The sequence below is a fragment of the Petromyzon marinus genome, chromosome 1 (genome assembly GCF_048934315.1).
Source record: "Petromyzon marinus isolate PM22_M1 ecotype Great Lakes invasive population chromosome 1, UKy_Petmar_22M1.pri1.0, whole genome shotgun sequence".
In the NCBI taxonomy this organism is placed as follows: Eukaryota; Metazoa; Chordata; class Hyperoartia; order Petromyzontiformes; family Petromyzontidae; genus Petromyzon; species Petromyzon marinus.
The window spans coordinates 27,756,580-27,777,020 of NC_133667.1; the positions used below are offsets into that span (position 1 = coordinate 27,756,580).

The 20,441-nt window shown below is 41.4% G+C and overlaps 1 protein-coding gene across 2 annotated transcripts in view; it reads left to right on the forward strand.

Annotated features, from left to right (window-relative positions):
* Positions 1-6,357, forward strand: part of LOC116939211 (dual oxidase 1-like) — a 40,697-nt gene extending 34,340 nt beyond the window's left edge. For both annotated transcript variants that reach the window (XM_032947354.2, XM_076066501.1), the window contains 6 exons: positions 46-199; positions 1,711-1,943; positions 2,627-2,788; positions 2,999-3,154; positions 3,779-3,907; positions 4,409-6,357. In XM_032947354.2, coding sequence (XP_032803245.2) covers positions 46-199; positions 1,711-1,943; positions 2,627-2,788; positions 2,999-3,154; positions 3,779-3,907; positions 4,409-4,531 — 957 coding nt within the window. In that variant the 3' untranslated portion in view covers positions 4,532-6,357. The remainder of the gene's footprint in view (positions 1-45; positions 200-1,710; positions 1,944-2,626; positions 2,789-2,998; positions 3,155-3,778; positions 3,908-4,408) is intronic.
* Positions 6,358-20,441: the final 14,084 nt, after the last annotated feature.

Here is a 20,441-nt window from a genome sequence, read left to right on the forward strand (position 1 = left end):
ACACTTGTACATTTGATTTCTCCTTGTTTGCCCTTCCCGACACAGACCATTCTGCATGGCAGTGTTGGCCTCATCCAGAAGCCTATGTTCTACGTATACTTTCTGCCACCAGCTCTTATATTCCTGGGCGACCGTCTCTTGAGCCTGAGCCGACGCAAGGTGGAGATCACTGTGCTCAAGGCTGAGCTTCTTCCCTCAGGTGTTGTCTCATCCACGGGCCTTATTTCTCACTCAGTATTTTCCAGAATGTTGACGTTGCATATGTCATGCAATTTTAGAGTACAGATGTTGTTTCTGTTGGTGATATTTAAGGACACGGAAGTTACATTCAAGTACTGCCCTGAAGGCCATCCGGTAACCCGGAGCATAAGTCATAACCGGTGTTTTTTTTGCATGCCATTGTAGCATAACGAGGACCGAAGAAGGGAATCTGAGTGTGGCATGCAAATATTATTAAGCACTGTTGAAGTTACGCAAATATCGATGCAACGCAATGAAACAGCGTCATGGAGTCAGTGTCTCGCTGCTCAAACGAGCAACGGGCTGGAGCTCATCTCCTTTGGTGGACCTGAATTCGTAGTGGATTGTCCACATTATTACAGCGTGAATAAGTCCATGCAAAGGATGAGCACTATAGACGTCTCACAAAGTGGGCATTAGTTTAAGAGCCACGTTGGGTTGTTAGGCTCAATCCCTGCTAGGATTTGAACTGACAACCTTCATATTGTGAGTAAAATACTCTCATTGTTTATCCTGGGTCATACCTGATGATGATGATGATAATAATAACCCTGTCCACGCAATAGCATTTGTTAAACATATAAACGTGTGTAATTTAGATATAAACAAATATAGACATTTTTATGAACAATTGTATTTTGAAATACTTGAGATATGTACATGGCAAGGAAGCCAATAGCTTCTCGCCAGTAGAGCAATATGAAGATGAAGGAACCCAACATGAATGTGACCACAATTTATTTCTGGAAATAGACCGATGTTTTAAACAACACTTCCCCCATAAAACAGGCATATTTAGCTGCGTTATTGTACGTGAACTTAGCTAATTATATTTGTGAAATGGTGGTCACACACCAATGAGCACCAAAAACCCCACCCGAAATTACAATAGTGTTGTCACCCAGCCATATCCTGGGCTGTTACAAAGCTTCAAATGGGTTTGAAATTGAACAATCTTCGAAACAATGTATCTGTCTGACAAGCACATTCTTGGTTACATCGAACAAATATGCTTTGTGGCGATACAACAGCAGCGCTTCATAAATCTGGCACCCAAATAATGACTGCAAGAAGCCGCAGCGTGGCTGTACGCAATTGTGCTGACGTGTTCGTGATCCCCTGTGTTTGGTTGAGAAATGTACTCCTTTTTGGGAGCTTCTTTAGAAACTGAATCGCAATGAGAAAAAGCTCCCAGTTTTACTACAGTACGTGTAGTGAGACATCGGGACATCATACTGAACAACACAACGGGGGTACAACCGCAACAAAAAAACCCATCAAAGAGCTATTCGTTTGACAAACATTTTTTTTCCCCGTAATAGATGTTTTTCTTTTTCCCCCCGACAAACCTTGGAGACCTGAAGTAACCTCTCGAAACGATCAGTATTTGCACCTGTGCGTGTCATTCTGAGCCTGCGACTGACCTGGGCGTGTCACCGAGCGCATACGTTTTCTGACCTCGATTTGCAGGAGTGACACACCTGCAATTCAAGCGCCCGCAGGGATTTGAGTACAAGTCTGGGCAGTGGGTGCGCGTGGCCTGCCTTACCCTGGGCCGGAGCGAGTACCACCCTTTCACGCTCACGTCCGCACCCCATGAGGGTACCCTGAGCATCCACGTGCGTGCTGCGGGCCCATGGACCACCCGCCTTCGTGAAGTCTACTCTTCAAAGAGCATCAGCAGTGACGGATGCTTCTCCAAGGTTTGATGAAATACATATATCATTTGAATGTCACTTGAAATGCCAACTTGTAAAGCCATGTGTTTAATAATTCTATAAATAGCACGACATGAATGTGGAATGATCAAGTTCAAAGAAAATAGGATTTTTCAAGACAAAGATTCCACGTATAGCCTGTAAGAGACTGTTGGGGCAAGTGCTGTTAGCCCTGCACCTATTAAGGCCGGCACAGCACACGAGGGGGTAGGTGGCCAACACCACGCCCGGCCGCCTTTGTTTCCCTCGCGGCAATGTTTACACCTCGCACCAGGTATTCATTTGAGGCTGAGTCGACATAGGGGAGGCCCCGGACCGATTCAGATAATCGTCACTGGTGTTGGCAGTGAGCGAGAATCGCACCCGGGTCGCCAGGTTCATAGTGCAGCGTGCTAACTGCTACACTACCGCTCCCCACACTAGTCAGACTTCTTGAAAGAAAAATTGGATGTACCCACACTTTACAATCCACCACATGCAACCTGCTGATCCACTTCTCTATGAAGTACCCTTTTTATATTACTGGATAGTCAGAGGCAGGGATGGATTTAAGAGATCTGCTCTATTGTTTCAACTTCCATACCAGTAATCTCTGGATTGGTCCATCCTTACATTACGAGTGCATCTGGGGCCAAACGGCGGACGATATTTTTTGTGTACGTGTACAGGTATACCTGGACGGTCCATTTGGAGAGGGCCACCAGCACTGGAATGACTTTGAGGTGTCTGTGCTGGTGGGAGGGGGCATTGGCGTCACCCCGTTTGCTTCCATCCTCAAGGATGTCGTCTACAAGTCTTCCATTAATGCCAGGCTCATTGCCTGCAGAAAGGTGAGTGACGAGCACTTTCAAGCCGAAGCAAAATCTTTAGTAATAAAACATATATATGCAAGACCACGGAACTCTCGTGTCCGTGAGCAATTTTTATTTATGCATCGGTTTGTTGACTCATTAATGTCAGAATCGTAGTAAATGGAAATGTGACGGTGAATTAAAAATGAGGGATTGTTGTTTTTGGTATCGCGTGTGATGGGCGAACAGCTGTACTTCATTTGGGTGACACGGACCCAGAGGCAGTTCGAGTGGTTGACGGACATCATCCAGGAGGTGGAAGAAAACGACAAGAACGACTTGGTGTCCATCCATATCTACATCACGCAGTTCGCGGAGAAATTCGACTTGCGCACAACTATGCTGGTGAACAACAGCACTCCATCACCTCGTAGGCTTCCGCTGTTGTGCGATGAAGCTCTCCCAGTGTGTTTTTTTGGGGTAGTACAGCGTGTTATCTGGAATGACATCCACAATTTTCGCTCCATGTCCTGGGGGCATCTCCAGGACCTGGAATTCGGTGCAGGAACTGAAATTCAGTTGTGCATCATGCTGCATAGCACACGGCACAAACCAAAAAGACGTCGTAGAATCACAACAAATATGTCATACACCGGCAAGCAGAAATGGACACTTAATTATGTTAGACTATGAAATATAAAGGTTCATCCCAAAAAATTGCTTGCTCACACCCACTGAAGGGAGCTCAAGAGAGCCCATTCGAGGCGGTATTTGGCCTACTTTCCCTTGCTGGCGACTTGATGTACCCATTTCTACTGCTGGATGAGTATATGTATGTTGAACTTCTTTCAGCACAATACGTCGCCGACTGTGCTAATCGGAGGTGTGGATTTGAAGCGAGGAGGATTCAAGAAACTTGTCCATTGCAAATCCATTACACTAAACATTCCACTCACGGCAGCATCCCGAGAAAACACCGATGGAATCGATGAATAACTTTACCAACGTCATTCTTTCTTTTTCCTTCAGTACATCTGCGAGCGTCACTTCCAGAAGGTGTCCAACCGCAGTCTGTTCACGGGCCTTCGCTCCATCACGCACTTTGGCCGCCCGCAGTTTGTGCCCTTCCTCAACTCCCTGCAGAAACTGCACCCAGAGGTTTGTCTTTGTTTTGTTATTCGAATGGATATGCTTGTACAATGTCATCGTTGCACAGTGATTTTTGTTTCATTCCACTGAAACAAATGTTATGATGGTTGTAAACGTATTGAGTTATTGTCTCCAGAGGAGGCTTAATCGAATGTTGTTTGGAGTTACAGTGGTTGTGTTATCATCCAATGCTCGTTTGGTGCAAGTGCTTCTGTTTACTGTTATTGGGTGTACGCAAAATGTAATTTTGAACTTCAGAAATGTGTTTATTTAGCTGAATTGTTTTATTAGCTGAACAGAAACGCTTTCATCCGCCTTTGAGTACGCACACGAGTTTGCCGAAGTAAATGTTTATGCATTGCAACGAGTGTTACACGTACTGGACATCTGCGAAAGGGAGCTTCTTAGCTCATCGGATTTTGCCCAGGTTATGCAAAAGATACTGATCGTGACGTTTTGGTTTTTGCTGTAATTGTTTTTGTTGTTTTTCGTTGTTTGGGTTTTTTTAAGGTTGGAACGGTCGGCATTTTTAGCTGCGGCCCTCCGGGCCTCACGAAGACCGTTGAGAAGTCTTGCCGCCAGCTGAACCGCTGCGATCAGGCCCGCTTTGTCCACCATTACGAGAACTTCTGATCTCACCTTCTTTGGTTCTTTCGGTAAAGTCACGTAGAATGATAATAAAATAATAAATTGATCAAATAAAATGACACAATAATATTATATTAATTGATAAAATAATAATATTATATTAATTGATAAAATAATAATATTATATTAATTGATAAAATAAAATGGCGCAATAATATTATTTTTTATTTATTTTTATCAATTTATTATTTTATTATCATTCTACGTGACTTTGCCGAAAGAACCAGAGAAGATGAATCATTGCAGTCACGAAAGCTTTAAATCGAAATTTAACTTCTGATTTCACAAAGTTTTCACTCATCGCATACGCATGATATACATTTTACCCATCAATAACAAAATGATTAACTCGCTGGTCATGAAAACCGTTTTAGAATTTCACTATATCACAAGTGGTACACTTTAAACGTCAGCTATGTTGTGACATTTTGATTTTGTTGCATTAATTTGTAGTCAGAAAATAAGCAGAATAATATTTCCTAAAACAAGGCTTTTCAATATTAAATATTTACATGGAAGTTAGGCTCGCTTTGTCCACCATTACAATAACTTCTTATACCAGTTTCCATTCTAACAATAATATAAGAGAAATATGTTTTAAAATAACTATCACTTAAAAGAAGTGTGAATGTCCATCGGTCTTTATGATTTTCAAGGTAATGATCAATCGAATATAATAATTGTGGAAGTTTGATTCTCAAAGGGACATCCCTTTTTGGTTGCATTTTGTGTGGTGACTGAGTACTGCTTAAACAATTTAACAAAATCACTAATGTTAAAGACTACCTAACTTATTCTTGGTTCTTTTGGTAAAGTCACGTAGAAGGGAAACAATAAAATAATAAAAATATAAAACAATAAAATTCTCACGACGTTTCGACTGCAACACAAGCAATCATCATCAGGTGTGAAAACCACAGCAAGAAAAAAAATAAAATAAAAATTTTCTTGCTGTGGTTTTGACACCTGACGATGATTGCTTGTGTTGCAGTCGAAACGTCGTGAGAATTTTATTGTTTTATTATTTTATTATTTTATTGTTTGCCTTCTACGTGACTTTACCGAAAGAACCAAGAATATGAATCCCTGCAGCCACGAAAGCTTTCAATCAAAACTACTACCTAACTTGCTTAAGGATGTTTAACTTGTTAATTTGTTTAGCTTAGTGCATCACTGAGAGGTGTGTTTGATTTAATTTGACGAGATTTATGCATAACATAACTACAAAATCATGCAATAAATGGATACTCCAAAATAATATTGCTTTTAAAGGTCATATTACTACCAAAGTGTAAATGTGATTTGCTGTTTTGTTTTCCTTAATACCAAATAATACATTCCTATATTGCACTTTTGAGACAAAGTTACAACAATTTTTTGTATAGATTTTAAGGTTCTTAAAAAATGTTCGTTTCATTTTTTTTTCTATTATATATACGTATTGGCTGTACACCGCCGCAGAATAACACACCCGCCCCCGTAAAATAGTCTAAAATCAACATTTTAACTGACATTCGTCTTCCAACTGCTTCGACATCGCGAGAACTGATTTTGACGCACCACCACCCCACAAGATCTTCAGATCGGGGTTGCGGATCCAGGAAAAATACATAATTATTGCAAAAATGTGCCTTTTTTATTACCACACACTACCGGTGCACCGCCAATACGTTCGTATGGCATTAAGGATTGTTTTCTTATAGCTCAATCATCTTACAATTAATCTGTTTGAAGCTGTTCGCATTTGAATGCAATACCATTGGTGTATATTTCTTGTTGAATGGGTTAAATAAATGATCTATCGTAGTGAATATATATCTGTTTTGATTTTGTTGAATACAGCACCGTTTTAACATGGTATTTCAATTAGAACAGTGGTCTGCATTTTAACATTTGGAGGCCAGCCAGCCATGGGAATAGATCTAATCTTAGTGGGTAGAGCGACCTTAGCGAACCAGTAAAAACGCGTCAAAGCATCTCCCCCCCGTGTGAAAGGAGCTTTGTGGGATGCTCGCCTCCATTGACAGTCCTAAGCCAATGGTGGTAATTCCACGTTACAATTGCCGTAACCCTGTCTTTTCATAGGACAGAAAAGCACGTGTGTTTATCTGGGGGTGTAATCCATATGGGTAAAACATTTTTCAAGAATAAGAATCTCTTAATAATAGGGTTTTTTTCCTCCTTTTTTCTGGCAACAAAACTGAAACCTTTTTACAAGGATTCATGTCTGCATTAACCACAATACCTGCAGTCAAAATGCAAACAAAAAACACACTATGATAATATATGCATTGTCCTTGAAACTTATTGGTCCACACCAAGGGACGGCTTTCTCTTGAGCCTCGACCCAATTGGTGCTCGACCAGGTGACACCAAAAGGCGTACAGCTGTACGCATTTTGGTGCAGGTATTGTGGTTAATGCAGACATGAATCCTTGTAAAACGTTTCAGTTTTGTTGCCAGAAAAAAAGGGGAAAAAACCCTATTATTAAATTTTGGTACTGGCAAAGGAGGTCTAATGATAAAGAATATCTTATTTAACCTCCTCAAGAAGAGGCAAATGTCCCGAACACAGCCTTACCCTTAGCATTGTATTGAGGAAGCAAATTTCTCTGCACTTGTGTCAGTGTCCATTACGCAAAATGGCAGATGTCCAGCCGAAGTGGTTTGCTGCATACTGCGCTAACCTCTGCGCCTCGAGGTCAAATCACACCCCTGGCTAACATCAGTGGTGAGTAAAATCCGAAATGATTGTTCGCCCCCCCCCCCCCCCACCATTCGCTAACCTTAACTAACTGGCATGGTGAAGTATGGTTAACGCATTGATCGACGTGGAGAGGGGAGACCTTCATGGAGCAGTGGCGTGACAAAGCACTGTAAATTATGACACTTGTGTGCATGCAGTGCGGTCAACTTATAATTTACACAATCAAAATCCTCAGTTTAACACGTAGGCTTTCGCGAACAATATCATACATAATACAGCTCTTAAGTGCTTTTCCAAAAAACACTTTTTACAGCGTAAATATATGGACAAAGCACTGTAAATATATTTACGCGTTCTAACAAAAAAAAACCTGTATTATGAATGAAAATCCTGCAGACAGCAGCATCCCTGCTCTCTGGGATTACGTGAGGTGAACTGAACTCAACAATTTGTATTTGTACCTGTAAAAGTGTTTCTGGAAAAGCACTTAGGAGCTCATTTTGAACCACTTGGCTTTAATTAAGAGTGTCAATGGTGTCCATTTGAGAACTTGAGAGCAACACTTCACATTTTTTCTATACTCCTTTCCTCTATTGTCATAGAAAACCAAGCGAAGCAGACCACCTAATACACAAGACTCATTCCTCTAAGTGTACGTTATGGCCTGAGACGTGAAAAAGGTTAACCTCAACTTATATTCTCTGAGAACCTATGATATCGAGATACGGAGAAAGTGGTCTTGATGAACACAAATGAGTCAACTACAGAATTAGATTTTTCGGTAAAGTCACGTAGATAAAATACAATTAAAATAAAAGAAAAACAACCAAATCAAATCACGACGTTTCGGAGGCAACACAAGCTTCCGTCTTCAGGTGGAACAGTCACAGCAAGAGAGCTGCATCAAGTGGTGAGCTCTGAGACCCTCGAGCTTATATAGAGGTTAAGGTGGGGGGGAGGAGCCAAGCAGGGAACGACGACGAGGTTAGGTTAAGGTGGGGGGGAGGAGCCAAGGTTTAACTTAACCTCGTCGTCGTTCCCTGCTTGGCTCCTCCCCCCCACCTTAACCTCTATATAAGCTCGAGGGTCTCAGAGCTCCCCACTTGATGCAGCTCTCTTGCCGTGACTGTTCCACCTGAAGACGGAAGCTTGTGTTGCCTCCGAAACGTCGTGATTTCATTTAGTTGTTTTTCTTTTATTTTAATTTTATTTTACCTACGTGACTTTACCGAAAAAAACAAAGAGTATGAATCCTTGCAGTCACGAAAGCTTCAAATCTAGAATTACAGAATTTGAGTTCGACCTACCTATGAAGTCACGGTAAATGCTTGGCAGCTGTGCTATTGGGTTTCCAGAGGACTCTTGAAGTACAATCACAGCATTTCCCCTCCCTGTCCCACTTGCTGCTGAGCCAACTGAGAGCATGCAAGGTGAATGGGTGGCAGCACAAATGAATGGTCTTTGGCTCATACTGTATGTGTGAACAAGTGTTGGGGCACAAGCACCAATGCGTGCATCACTGGGTTTATAAGGTGAAGGGGCCTGTGAATTCAGTTGGTGGAGACCAGGGTTTGGTTGTGTGGAAAAACGAAAGCACAGTGCAGTATATACAATTTCCAAAAAAAATTAGCAATGTTTGATAACTAGCCACAGGGGGCACAACCATTGGATGAATTTCAAATATAGCAAAAAGACATCCACAAATGTATACACAAAAATCATGGGTATGTATGTGTCCGCATTTTCCTCCCTTCAACAAGGTGACAAATTCTGATTATACTGATGATGGAACTTTTAAATACACAGTGGGGTCACGAGTAGCCAGCAGTTACGTAGATTTTGTGAAATTACCATCCAGTGCATTATAACTTCCCTTGTCTGCAACAAAGTGTCGGGGCAGGGGAGGGGGTCTTCGCAGAACCCATCTATAATGTAACCAGTAACAACTTCTTCTTCTTTGGCATGGCTGATGTAGATACAAATCAACAACTACAATTTCACATTCAGGTGGTCAAGCCAGATAAACGCGTCAGGAACAGCGGAGTGCATCATCGCTCTGATGTCTCCTTCGTATTTGCGGATCAGGGCACTGCGTCCTTATACGTTGCACGGTCTGTTGTGGATGACCACAGTCGCACACTGGAAAGTTTTTTTTTTCCAATTGTGCACGAGGTATCTGTATCTGCCATGGTTTATGCGAATGCAGTTTAGGGTGAACCATGAGCTTCGTGGTAGATCAAATCTAGGGATCTTCTGCTTTGGGACTTTCACAAGGTGGTGTTTGGGAGTTATTTTTGAACTCCATTGGGCTCTCCAAGCTTCATCAGGGTTGAACTCGCATTGTTGAAGGTTAAGCGCATGTGTCCAAAGCCTCAAGTGACGACGAGGGCCATATTGCGGTCCTGATGAATTAGAAGACGACCGTTTTCCTTGATTCTCTGGACTTTTCAGAGAAATGCAGCATTGCCGCAGATGGGTGGAGGAGAGATTTGTGACAGCACGGGCAGCCAGCTGTGTTGGGGTGGATTTGAGGGTTCCAGTGATACACCACATTGCAGTGTTCAGTTGAACATCAACAAGTCGAGTGTGACTACTTCTGATCCGTACTGGTGCACAGTACTCGGCTATAAAGTACACAAGGGCCATCGTTGATGTCCGTAGCACTGGTGCTGATGCTCCCTATGTTGTGTTTGTCAGTTTCTGAACGAGGTTGAACCATACTCTTTGAAGACGGTCGCTTGTGTTGCGATCGAAACGTCGTGATCTATTATTTCTTCTACCTACGTGACTTTACCGAAATAACCAAAGAGTATGGATTCCTGCAGTTTCAACCTCAATCAAGATTGAGGTTGAAACATATTTTTGTCTTGGTGGCTCCCTTGTTCAGGTCGTTGTGGAAGTTTAGCGTACAGTCCAGCTTCACTTCGAGAGAGGTTGGGGTGGGGTCGTGTCGCACAGTGTTGCCGCAGAAGGTCACTTTCAGAGTGTGCTTGGTGCTCCTGTTATCAAGATGAGAACCAGTGACTATTGTTTTGTTGGGATTAAACTTGAGCCATCATTGCTGGAAAAATTCCCCCACGGTGGTTAGGTCTTGGTTCAGAGTGGATTCGATGTCGTTGACAGTGGCTGTTTGCGTTGCCAGGGCAAGGTCATCCACAGTTTCAAATTTGTGTGACCCAGGTGGGCAGCATGTGTAGGTGGCTTCTTTTTCAGTTGGCGGGAAGGCGTATAACTCTGTGATGGTTTCTTCATGTATATGGCAAAGCCATATTTCGGATGGTAGTGGCTTGCCATGAGGTTGTATGCATGGATATGATGGCGACTGGCATGTAGGACATCCAACAAAACGTGGACTTTGCAGTATCAGGACATCAATGTTTTGTTTACGAGACACTCACATTTTTCTTTACGATAATTTGGAGGACCCTTGTTTAAATGTCGTTTTCTATAGATGCTGAAAAGTCTAACCTTTTTGCATTTAGTAATGTGTTTAATCTCACATACATACGTGCATATTCTTACTTCTAAAGCACAGAAAATAGTTTCCCCCATGTTTCAAACTAGTTTACTTATTATTTTTGTCTGGTAAACTATTTGTAACTTTCATTTTATATTGTTCACACATCTGACCGTTTCATAAATTCACATTTTTTTGGGTAACTTCAGGTGAATGCCAAGTTATTTCAAGCAAGGCAAGTGTTTTACAGGTTCATGGTGATCCCAACAGCCTTTGTGGAACCATAGAGATGATTGCTGCTGCTGTTGTTTCTTTTTTTATATTGAGAAATGTTGATACTGGGTTTAGTTTACATTGACGGAAGGCCTCCACCTCCAACGGTAATTCCATATAATCATGTGAACAGTTGTGTAAGGTTAGTTAAACAATTTTATTCATGTGCGCAGTGTTTTTATTTTAAAAGGCGTATTATGCTGTACATCCTTCGGCCCAAAATACATTATTGTACTACACATTATACTACACACAGGCTTAATTTTTGCTTCTGTTAAACATTTTTTCTGCACAGAAGAAGTCAGCTTCTAATTATCACATTGAGTAAACTACAAATTTATGAACGTTTATACTCCTACACAAACAGATTTGACTTTTTTTTATGGAAAACAGGAATGTATGAGAATGCTTGGAGTTAATACATGCCTTACATTACCGGGCACTTATCTGTGATCCTTTGTGGATAAGCGGAGTAAAGAATTGAATCACAGCATCCACAATATTGGTCCCACACATCACCACATTTAAGATGAATTCTGTACAACAAATCCCGGAGTAACAATAATAAGTCAATATGCTTATTAACATGTCACTATAGATGCTGCACTGTATTTGATTTCCATCATACAGCAGCTGACTTTTCTAAATATTTTGATGGGGTTCCAGCTAATTTTTACATAAACAGCACATTCTCTTTGGTTCCTTTGGTAAAATTTCGCTTTAAAGCTTTCGTGACTGCAAGGATTCATCTTCTTTGGTTCTTTCGGTAAAGTCACGTAGAATGAGAATAAAATAATAAAATGATAAAATAAAATAACACAATAATATTCTCCTTCGGTAAAGTCACGTAGTTGTGATTTTTTTTATTTTTCATTTTATTTTATTTCTAACTACGTGACTTCACCGAAAAAAAAAGTATGGATTCCTGCTGTCACGAAAGCTTCAAATAAAGATTAAACAGTACATTGCTTTCCCAAACACACACCAATAACACTGCCCACAAAAGAAAAGTAAGTAAAGCAGTGGGGCCATTCCAGCGCTCTCAACTCTGAGCCACCTCTATTCTTTCCCACCTAAAGGAAGCCATAAGGTAACTATTTGTATAAGGGAGTCGGGTTTTATAGGATAGTTTAGGCAAATTAGCTAGATTCATACCATCAAACAGAACCAAATTGTATTGAGGAAGTGCTTATTTGCATAGCTGTGAATTGCAGTGACGTGTGGTGAGGTCAATGGCTGAGGAGGCACTGGCTAGTGTCAGAGCCAGATTCACACACTGAGGGGGGCGTGACCTCACGGAGGGGGGCGTGGCCTCACCCAGAGGCAGATGTGATAGCTGCCTCCCCTCGTGCTTTTTCATTGCAGTTTCATAACCAGACCAGCGAGCTTAAATAGCTTTATACACATATGTGAAATAAGTTACCTGGAGTATGGAAGGCGAGGACATGAAATGAAGGGGTCTACAAACATTACATTGGTGACATACTGAGATAGTAACAGGCACGTGCTTATTGCCCGCGCTCCATCCAGTTACTGAGGGGTTGCGCAATCAGAGGGGAGGCTGAGCTCGTCGCTGCCTCACCTCTCGTCTCTCCCTGTATTTGCAGCGGAGCTCCGCAAATTTGGCGATTTTGACTACAAAAAAAGATTGGAATCGTACAGAAATTACATTTATAACACAGATCAGTGGAAAAAAATCTTAATATTTATTTTATTTGATAATTCTTTTTTACTTTTCGTAACAGCTATTTTCATTGGAGCATGACATGTGAGGCTCTGCCTTCCCTGCCTCCCCTGACCGCACGTCCCTGGTGAATTGAGTCTTGATGATAAAACTGCAAGTGACCTGGCCAATTGAGAGCCAATAATACTGGTGATCAAATATTTGTTTCCGTGCTGATGGTGATAATGATGTAATTTCTTAAGGAATACCTGAAAAGTTTATTAACATTTCCACTAAATGTCACTACACTTTTTTATGAGGTGGCATTCATGTAAGTAGCAAAATTGTAAAACAGTTTTTTTTTACTTCAGTCTCAGATTAAAGGTAACCATTTATGCATGCAATGTATCGTGACAGCAATGGTCTGTATCAACATTATTTGTACCTTGTAAAGAAAAATAAGTGAAGCAATGATGAGATTTTAAGATCACAAAGAGTTACTTTAATTATTATTTTTTATAGTATATATTTTGTATGTCTCTTAACTGTGATTCTTAAATATGTTATTGTAATGTTAGTTTAATGTTAGATCAGTTGCCTGGGTTAAAAGTGGGATAACTTTTGCCCAATCCTGGCCTGCTGGCTCAAAATGTAATAATAATAATAAACAAACATATAAGGAGGAGACATTTATCCAGAATTTAAATCGTAGTGGTTTGCTAATGATGGTAATGGACATTTTTACATTTTGCTTACATCTCTATTGAAAACATTAACATGCAAGATAATAGATTCATATTCTCTTCTGTTTAAACACACACATTTTTGTAAATAAGATTTTGCAAAAGCAATGCAGGCATAGACCAGCTAAATTGTAAAGAATGATTACATTTGTCATATATGTTTAACTGCTGTGAGGATTATATTTAACAATATATACTGATATGACTTGATATATTGGTCATATATTAAAAGTGGTTAATCGATAATTGGAATATTTTTTCAGGTAAAGTACAGTACGATTTATGGTACTTTATTGTGGGTAGTTGCTCTGGAATGTTCATCACATTTAAAACAGTTTTCAACTTATATTAAAGATTGAATGCTCAACGGATTATAGAACATTCAAATTATACACCCATTAACGATGAACAAAAGGTTGCCTTCGTGACTGTTAGACAGGACTAATGATGGAGTGGCAGCAAACAGAGCGAACATGCCCATGAGGATGTGTGCCGCAGAGCTGGAGTGATCACGTCAGCTCATGTGGAGGTGGCCGGTGGAATGTTGCATCACAGAATTTAGATATGGTGACGACTTCAGGAGTCTTTCATCCAGCAGTGGTTTTACGACTTTTTCTGCATAGGACTAAAATCACAACTTATAAGCTCACAGCTGTATTTTCTCTCGACTCCCAACTAAAATATTTTGGCAGGAAGAGCCCCTTGGAAATTTTGTGGCATGTCAAATGTGTTTGATATCCTCGGATAGGCCGAAATTTAAGTCAAGAGCTGCAGTCAATCCAGTTGAAGTTAACAACATCACCTGATGAGGAGTACAACATTACCTGCACCACGAGGGCCGATTTGTTTTTCAATTGACCATACAGCATGGACAATAGGAGTGAGGAAAGCGAGGAGTTGTGGCATAAAAACATATAAGTCACTGGGCCTTTATGTAAGTCATTGATATTTGGGAGATTATGAGCTCACTACACTTCAGAAACCTATTCTTTGGGTCTTTCGGTAAGGCCACGTAGATAGAAAAATAATAAAAACAGAAAAATATCACGACGTTTCGATCGCAACGCGAGCAGTCGTCATCAGGTGAAAAAATATAGCGGGAGAGCGTCTGAGGCAAGAAAACATAGAAACCTGTTTAATCCCAGGGGGCTGAAACGAGGATTCGAACCCAGGTTAGTGCCTCTGATCTGACTTAATAATTATGAACCACCTGAGCCAATCGGCCACCTCAGACTCTATGTAAATAAAAAAAACGAATTGGTTTGGAAATTTGACTTGTTGAAGTATAAAAAGTATAATATGTTGGTAGGGGCATGGGGACAGTTGATAACAGCTCGTACAGCGTACATAACAAGCAAACGAATGAGAAACCACTTACCGACAACGTGCGATAAGTGAAATATTATTGTGGGTTACTGTGTTCGGACGCTCTTGCAGTTGAAGGCAATAAATGTTGCAAAAGCCGTCACTGAGAGTTGTTACACTTGGGAAAGATCGGTGGGTCCTGACTGCCTATGACAGTAATGGATTCTCAGGTTGCACCAAACAGGTAAGAAAATGTTGCAATGCGTGTCAAGTGGAAATCAATCACGTAGCCACCAGCATATATCTGCAATAGGTTATCAATAATGGTGGGAATGCCCCATGACTATATACTTTGTTACGTACGGATGTGGTAACACTGCGATCAAATGCATGCCATTGTCAAACAGTAATTTTAATCGGCGTTCTCGTTTTTTTGTAAGTGTACAGGGTCAAATGCGGTGAAGTTTGAAGCGTTGCATCGTATTTACGCAGTGCTGCGTGAAGCTTTGCATGCAGTTATGTGCAGTCAATTAAACACCTAAACTTACAATACTACAAGTGTATAGCATTTAATAGTTTGCTGTAATAATACTATTTTCATCTCATATAGTGCCATTCGTGCTAATAGCATCCCATAACGCTGTATATTTATTATAAATATAAGGATACAATCCCACGTACAGCCACTACCCAGCAAACGAAAACCCTACCAACAAGCAAAACAATCTTGATTTGAAGCTTTCTTGACTGCAAGAATCCATACTCTCTGGTTCTTTCGGTAAAGTCACGTGACTTTACCGAAAGAACCAAAGAGTAAGCAAAACAATGAGTAAACACAAAAACAAAAATTGGCACCAAAACAAAAGGCACAACAACAAAAGAGTTGTCACGGCAGAGAAATTGGTCCATTGGTGCATGTAATATATTGATTCAAACTTTTTACTCTGCACTTCTGACAAAAATGCTATTGATACCATATATACACACACACAATGCATATGTATTGTATGCCGTATATTTAAAATTGTTTCATTTTTGTTTGAAGTCGTCATGCAATGATGATTTTTTTTAAGACAGAAAACTATGGTATCAGTTTTAAAGTCATGTTTTTTTTTTATTTCATGACCAGCAAACACTGGGAAGGCTTTTTTTAAACTCAAATGAGACGTAAAAAAAATTCCACATGCAAGAACTGAGCTTCATTATGAAAATTAAAACAATGTAATATAAACATTGTTTAAATTTTCAAGTGATTCTTGTTTTACTAAATACGGTATATGAAACAGATGTACACTGTAACAGATATATTACATGGATGTGACTGCCAAGATTACCACGATGTCACAATACCACGTGTATAAGTGCAATTACTTCCCATGTTCAGGCCTCGATCATATGCTTTGACTTGTGCGGGTTTGGAAGAGCGAGGGGCTGGAATAAAAATCAGGTCACTGGGTTTATAGCACAGTATGGTAAACAATGCACCAACTCCACTCCTGGTGCTGCTATAAAAGTCTTCCACTGTTTCATTGTACTTAATAACAAGGCCGTAGCCATAGAGTCAACATTGGGGGGTGACCAAATCTTGCAGGAGGTCCCCGCCCAGAAATAAAATCTAAATTTTTAAAACGAATTTCCTGCCTAAATATTAATATTTAAAAAAAATCAATAACATATAGGATGGACTTTTTTTTTACAATAATGCCTAATAGTGTATTGTATTAGATTTCAGTTGTTTTACCTTTTCTTGTTTCATTGTATGTAATGGCAGAGATTAGGGATTATTAAAGTACAACCATAACCACAATCATATTAACATAAATTTATTTTATAGCAATATATTGGGGGGGGGGGGGGGGAGGGGACATTTTGAGCATATTTGAATATTGGGGGGGATGTGTCCCCCCCAATATATATTATAATTACGGTCTTGCTTCATAAGAATGACGGAAGTTACGCAATACTCCATTATCAGGGCCACCCAGATGTTTCTTGAGTGCCGGGTTTGGAGGCCCAGGGTAGAATCCCTATCGTGGGGCTTCTTGTGTGTGAGGCAGCCGTAGTGTTGCGGTTAGAGCACTGTGCGACCCGAGTTCAATTTCCGCACACGGCCAACACCGGTGACGATTATCTGAGCCAGTCATGGGCCTCCCCTAGATCGACTCAGCCTCAAATGAGTACCTAGTGTGGTGTGCCAACATCGCCACAAGGGAGACAAAGGCGGCCGGGCATGGCGCTGGCCACCCACACCCCTCGTGTGCCGTTCCGCCCCAACAGTCGGTTAAGGCTATTCGGGGGATGTTTGTGTGAGGCCCAGGGATAATTGCCTCTTTTTGCCCTGCTTTTCCGGGCAGCCCTGTCAATTACAATACCAGTGGGAAAGAAATGTTGTTTGTAACCTTAAAAGAAAAATCTCTTTAAGTTCTGTTTTTACTTGGAAGTTAATGAGGCATTCTACTCGGTTACATTATAGAGCACCGAACTGTAAAGTCCATTACACTCTCGTAGTTTCAACAAACGACATTTCCCTTCGTCAGAAATACCACGCAAGTCATGCAAATTTTTGGTTTCCACTTAAAATAGGCAATGTGTTTACAAGGCGTTTCTGCACGTGAAATATAGACGCATTTGCGTGTCTGCACGCAGGCAGCTGTCAAGAAGCACCAACATTGCAGGTGACTAAGTTTGCTGCAGGGAGAAACGTAAATGCAGAATGGTACCATGCAGGCCTCCCGCACGTTGTTGTGAATCGGTCGTTGGCGAGGATAAAAGTGGCACAAATTTAAAACATATTATATGCAGTTTAACACGTAGGCTTTCGCGACCAATATTATTCATAATAAAGGTTTTTGGGTTAGATCGCGTTATTTATAAATGTGTCGTAACCCTCCACCACCCGACACGGCCAATCAGCAAAAAAAGTGTCACGTTGACAAAAGACAAATAATTCACTACTTTAGCCCACCGGTGTGTTGAAGAGTGAATCCACAACATTTACAGTTTGAGTACGACGTTTCGCTGGTAATTACATCCAGCATCATCGGGCAATTCGCCAGAATGGTAAAGCCCTCGCTTGCTCCCGGTTTTATATATATTGACTGATTACTAATCGATTATATAATTACAATACCCCCTCCGCCTCTAATCACTGCACCTGATATGAGTTAAATGATGACGTCACCCTGCTGCTCTATATACAACCGGGAGCAAGCGAGGGCTTTACCATTCTGGCGAATTGCCCGATGATGCTGGATGTAATTACCAGCGAAACGTCGTACTACTCAAACTGTAAATGTTGTGGATTCACTCTTCAACACACCGGTGGGCTAAAGTAGTGAATTATTTGTCTTTTGTCAACGTGACACTTTTTTTGCTGATTGGCCGTGTCGGGTGGTGGAGGGTTACGACACATTTATAAATAACGCGATCTAACCCAAAAACCTTTATTATGAATATTACATGCATGTTTCTGTCATGGCAGAGCATGTGTGCATTAAAAGGGATCAACAATAAGACCGCCCGCTTTAGACCCTTTAAAAGAGAATCAATGTATGCTCAATGTGCAGGAGCTATCATTGATCACTTCTGAAATATATGCAAGACTGCAGGAGTCAGATACTGGCAAGTACTTTAGTTGAGCAGCAAGAGGCATCTTCGTAGTAAAACGTGCAAGCAGTGCTCCCGAGCAATTAGCTGAACATGAATGTCTTATGTTTTATTGTTACAGATAAAAGTCATCCTATCTTAAAATATGAAATTTGTACACATGTCACAAGTCAACTGACTGAGAAATATGGAAGTGTTATGATGGTTTCATGGATGTACATGTTTGAATTGCCCCTTTAAGAGGAGCGTAAAATTGCTTTGATGCAGCAGTAACAGCAGCATCGGTATAATATTCATCAATTAGAAGCAGCATCAGGAGCATCATTACAATCAGCATTGCCACCACATCACAGACCCATCCGTTCGTGATCCAGCAATGCCCACTACCAAAAACGATGTCTTTCCAGCATGTTAGTAATACAATGCATTTCGAATTCAAGGGTGTGAAAACAAGATTTTACAATCACTCAAAAGTCACCGTTCCATTAAAATTGCCACACCCTAGGCCTTCCATGCGTTCATTGTCTTGCGAGTATTGTACTTCACAGACACATTTTTCTTAAAACGTTAGAGCGGTTGAAGACTGTCCAAAAGGAGATGGGTTGGCGTACAGGAACGGAGAAAGAAAACACAAAAAGGGGGGACACTACAAACACCGTCACGTTCGAAGAACAGCCCGCGACTTCATTTCTTACGAACCAGCTGTGCCCCACGTTACGCTTTTGCGCCTCTCGTACAGACAGCCCACTTGACGAGAAGGAACGGTGACCGAGAACTGCCTTGGCCATTTCACCCCGAGGTTGGCAAACGCCGAGTAGGTAGTCCTCGCGTATTGGAGTTCACGCCGCCTACAAGTCTACCTCGACAGCACAAGTAACTCCACGGTGACCAAATTGACACATCAAAATTGAGAGTCGGACAACGGAACCTGCTAACATCAAGTAATTTGCAGCGATGTCTGTCGTCCTTCCCCATCCCCGAGCATGTCCCAGTAGCACAGTTACACTGAAGTAAACTTGTCTTATTTTACCAGGTAAGGCCCACTGAGCTATATATATAGGCATTTTTTTCAGAAGCGACCTGGCCAAAAACGATAGCCCAACCAAGTGGCTTATCACGTGGAAATGTATAGCAGCCAAATGCTCTAAACGCGTGATTCTAAACATGGATAGATAAACTGAGGGATCCGGCGAAAAATCCACGCGACCATGGAGAGAGAGAGAGAGAGACGTGCAATACTCCAAACATACAGTAGCAGGCGTCAGAGTCGGGATCGAACCCACGAACTCCTGCACACCAGGCGAGGTAGTTCACATCTCGCCACCGTGGCGCACTCTATTCAACACTAGCCTTTTGTTCATCCAAGGACGGGTGTATTTCAGTAAATCTAAAACTTGTAAATGAAAAACAGACCGCGACTTGCTATTCATTACATCAATTCGTGTGCAATTTGCAAGGCCGCGGTGACACAGACTTTGTTCTTTTAAAAGTTATAATCCCTAGTTCATCATGACAACCTTTTTACTTCTATGTCTCAATAGCGTTACGGAGATCGCGTGACGTGAGGGTTCTGCCTTTGTAGTGAGGGTTATAAGTTGACACTGAGGAGGGGGGAGGAGGTGCCTCGCCCCCCCCCATGTGGAGTGATGTGACCCGCTAATTATTATTAATGGGGGGGGGGGGGGAGTGTCCATTTGGAAGACGTCACCTCTTCATGATTGTTAATGAGGGGGTGCTACATGTGGAGTGACATATTCTTTGGGTCTTTTCGTAAAGTCACATAGATAGGTTAAAAGAAAAAAACTAAAACCTACGACGTTTCGATCGCGACACAAACGGTCGTCATCAGGTAAAGGGGGTTAGCTTCTAAAGGCAAACTGTTTATAAAGGTTTGAAATGGGCGTAGCCCAAATGCCAGCAGCATGGGCGGGGCAGCTAATTAAGATGCTAATCTCTCATATTAACATAGCCACCTCAGCGCGCTCACCATGGAGGCCGCTCACCGATCTTACATTTACATGCTAATTTTTACCTGGCAGCCCTTTGATTGGTGGAAAACCCACCACCGTCGCGGTCGCTGCCCATCACTTAAATTAACATAAGCTGCCCCGCCCATGCTGTTGGAAAAACCCAGGTTAAAA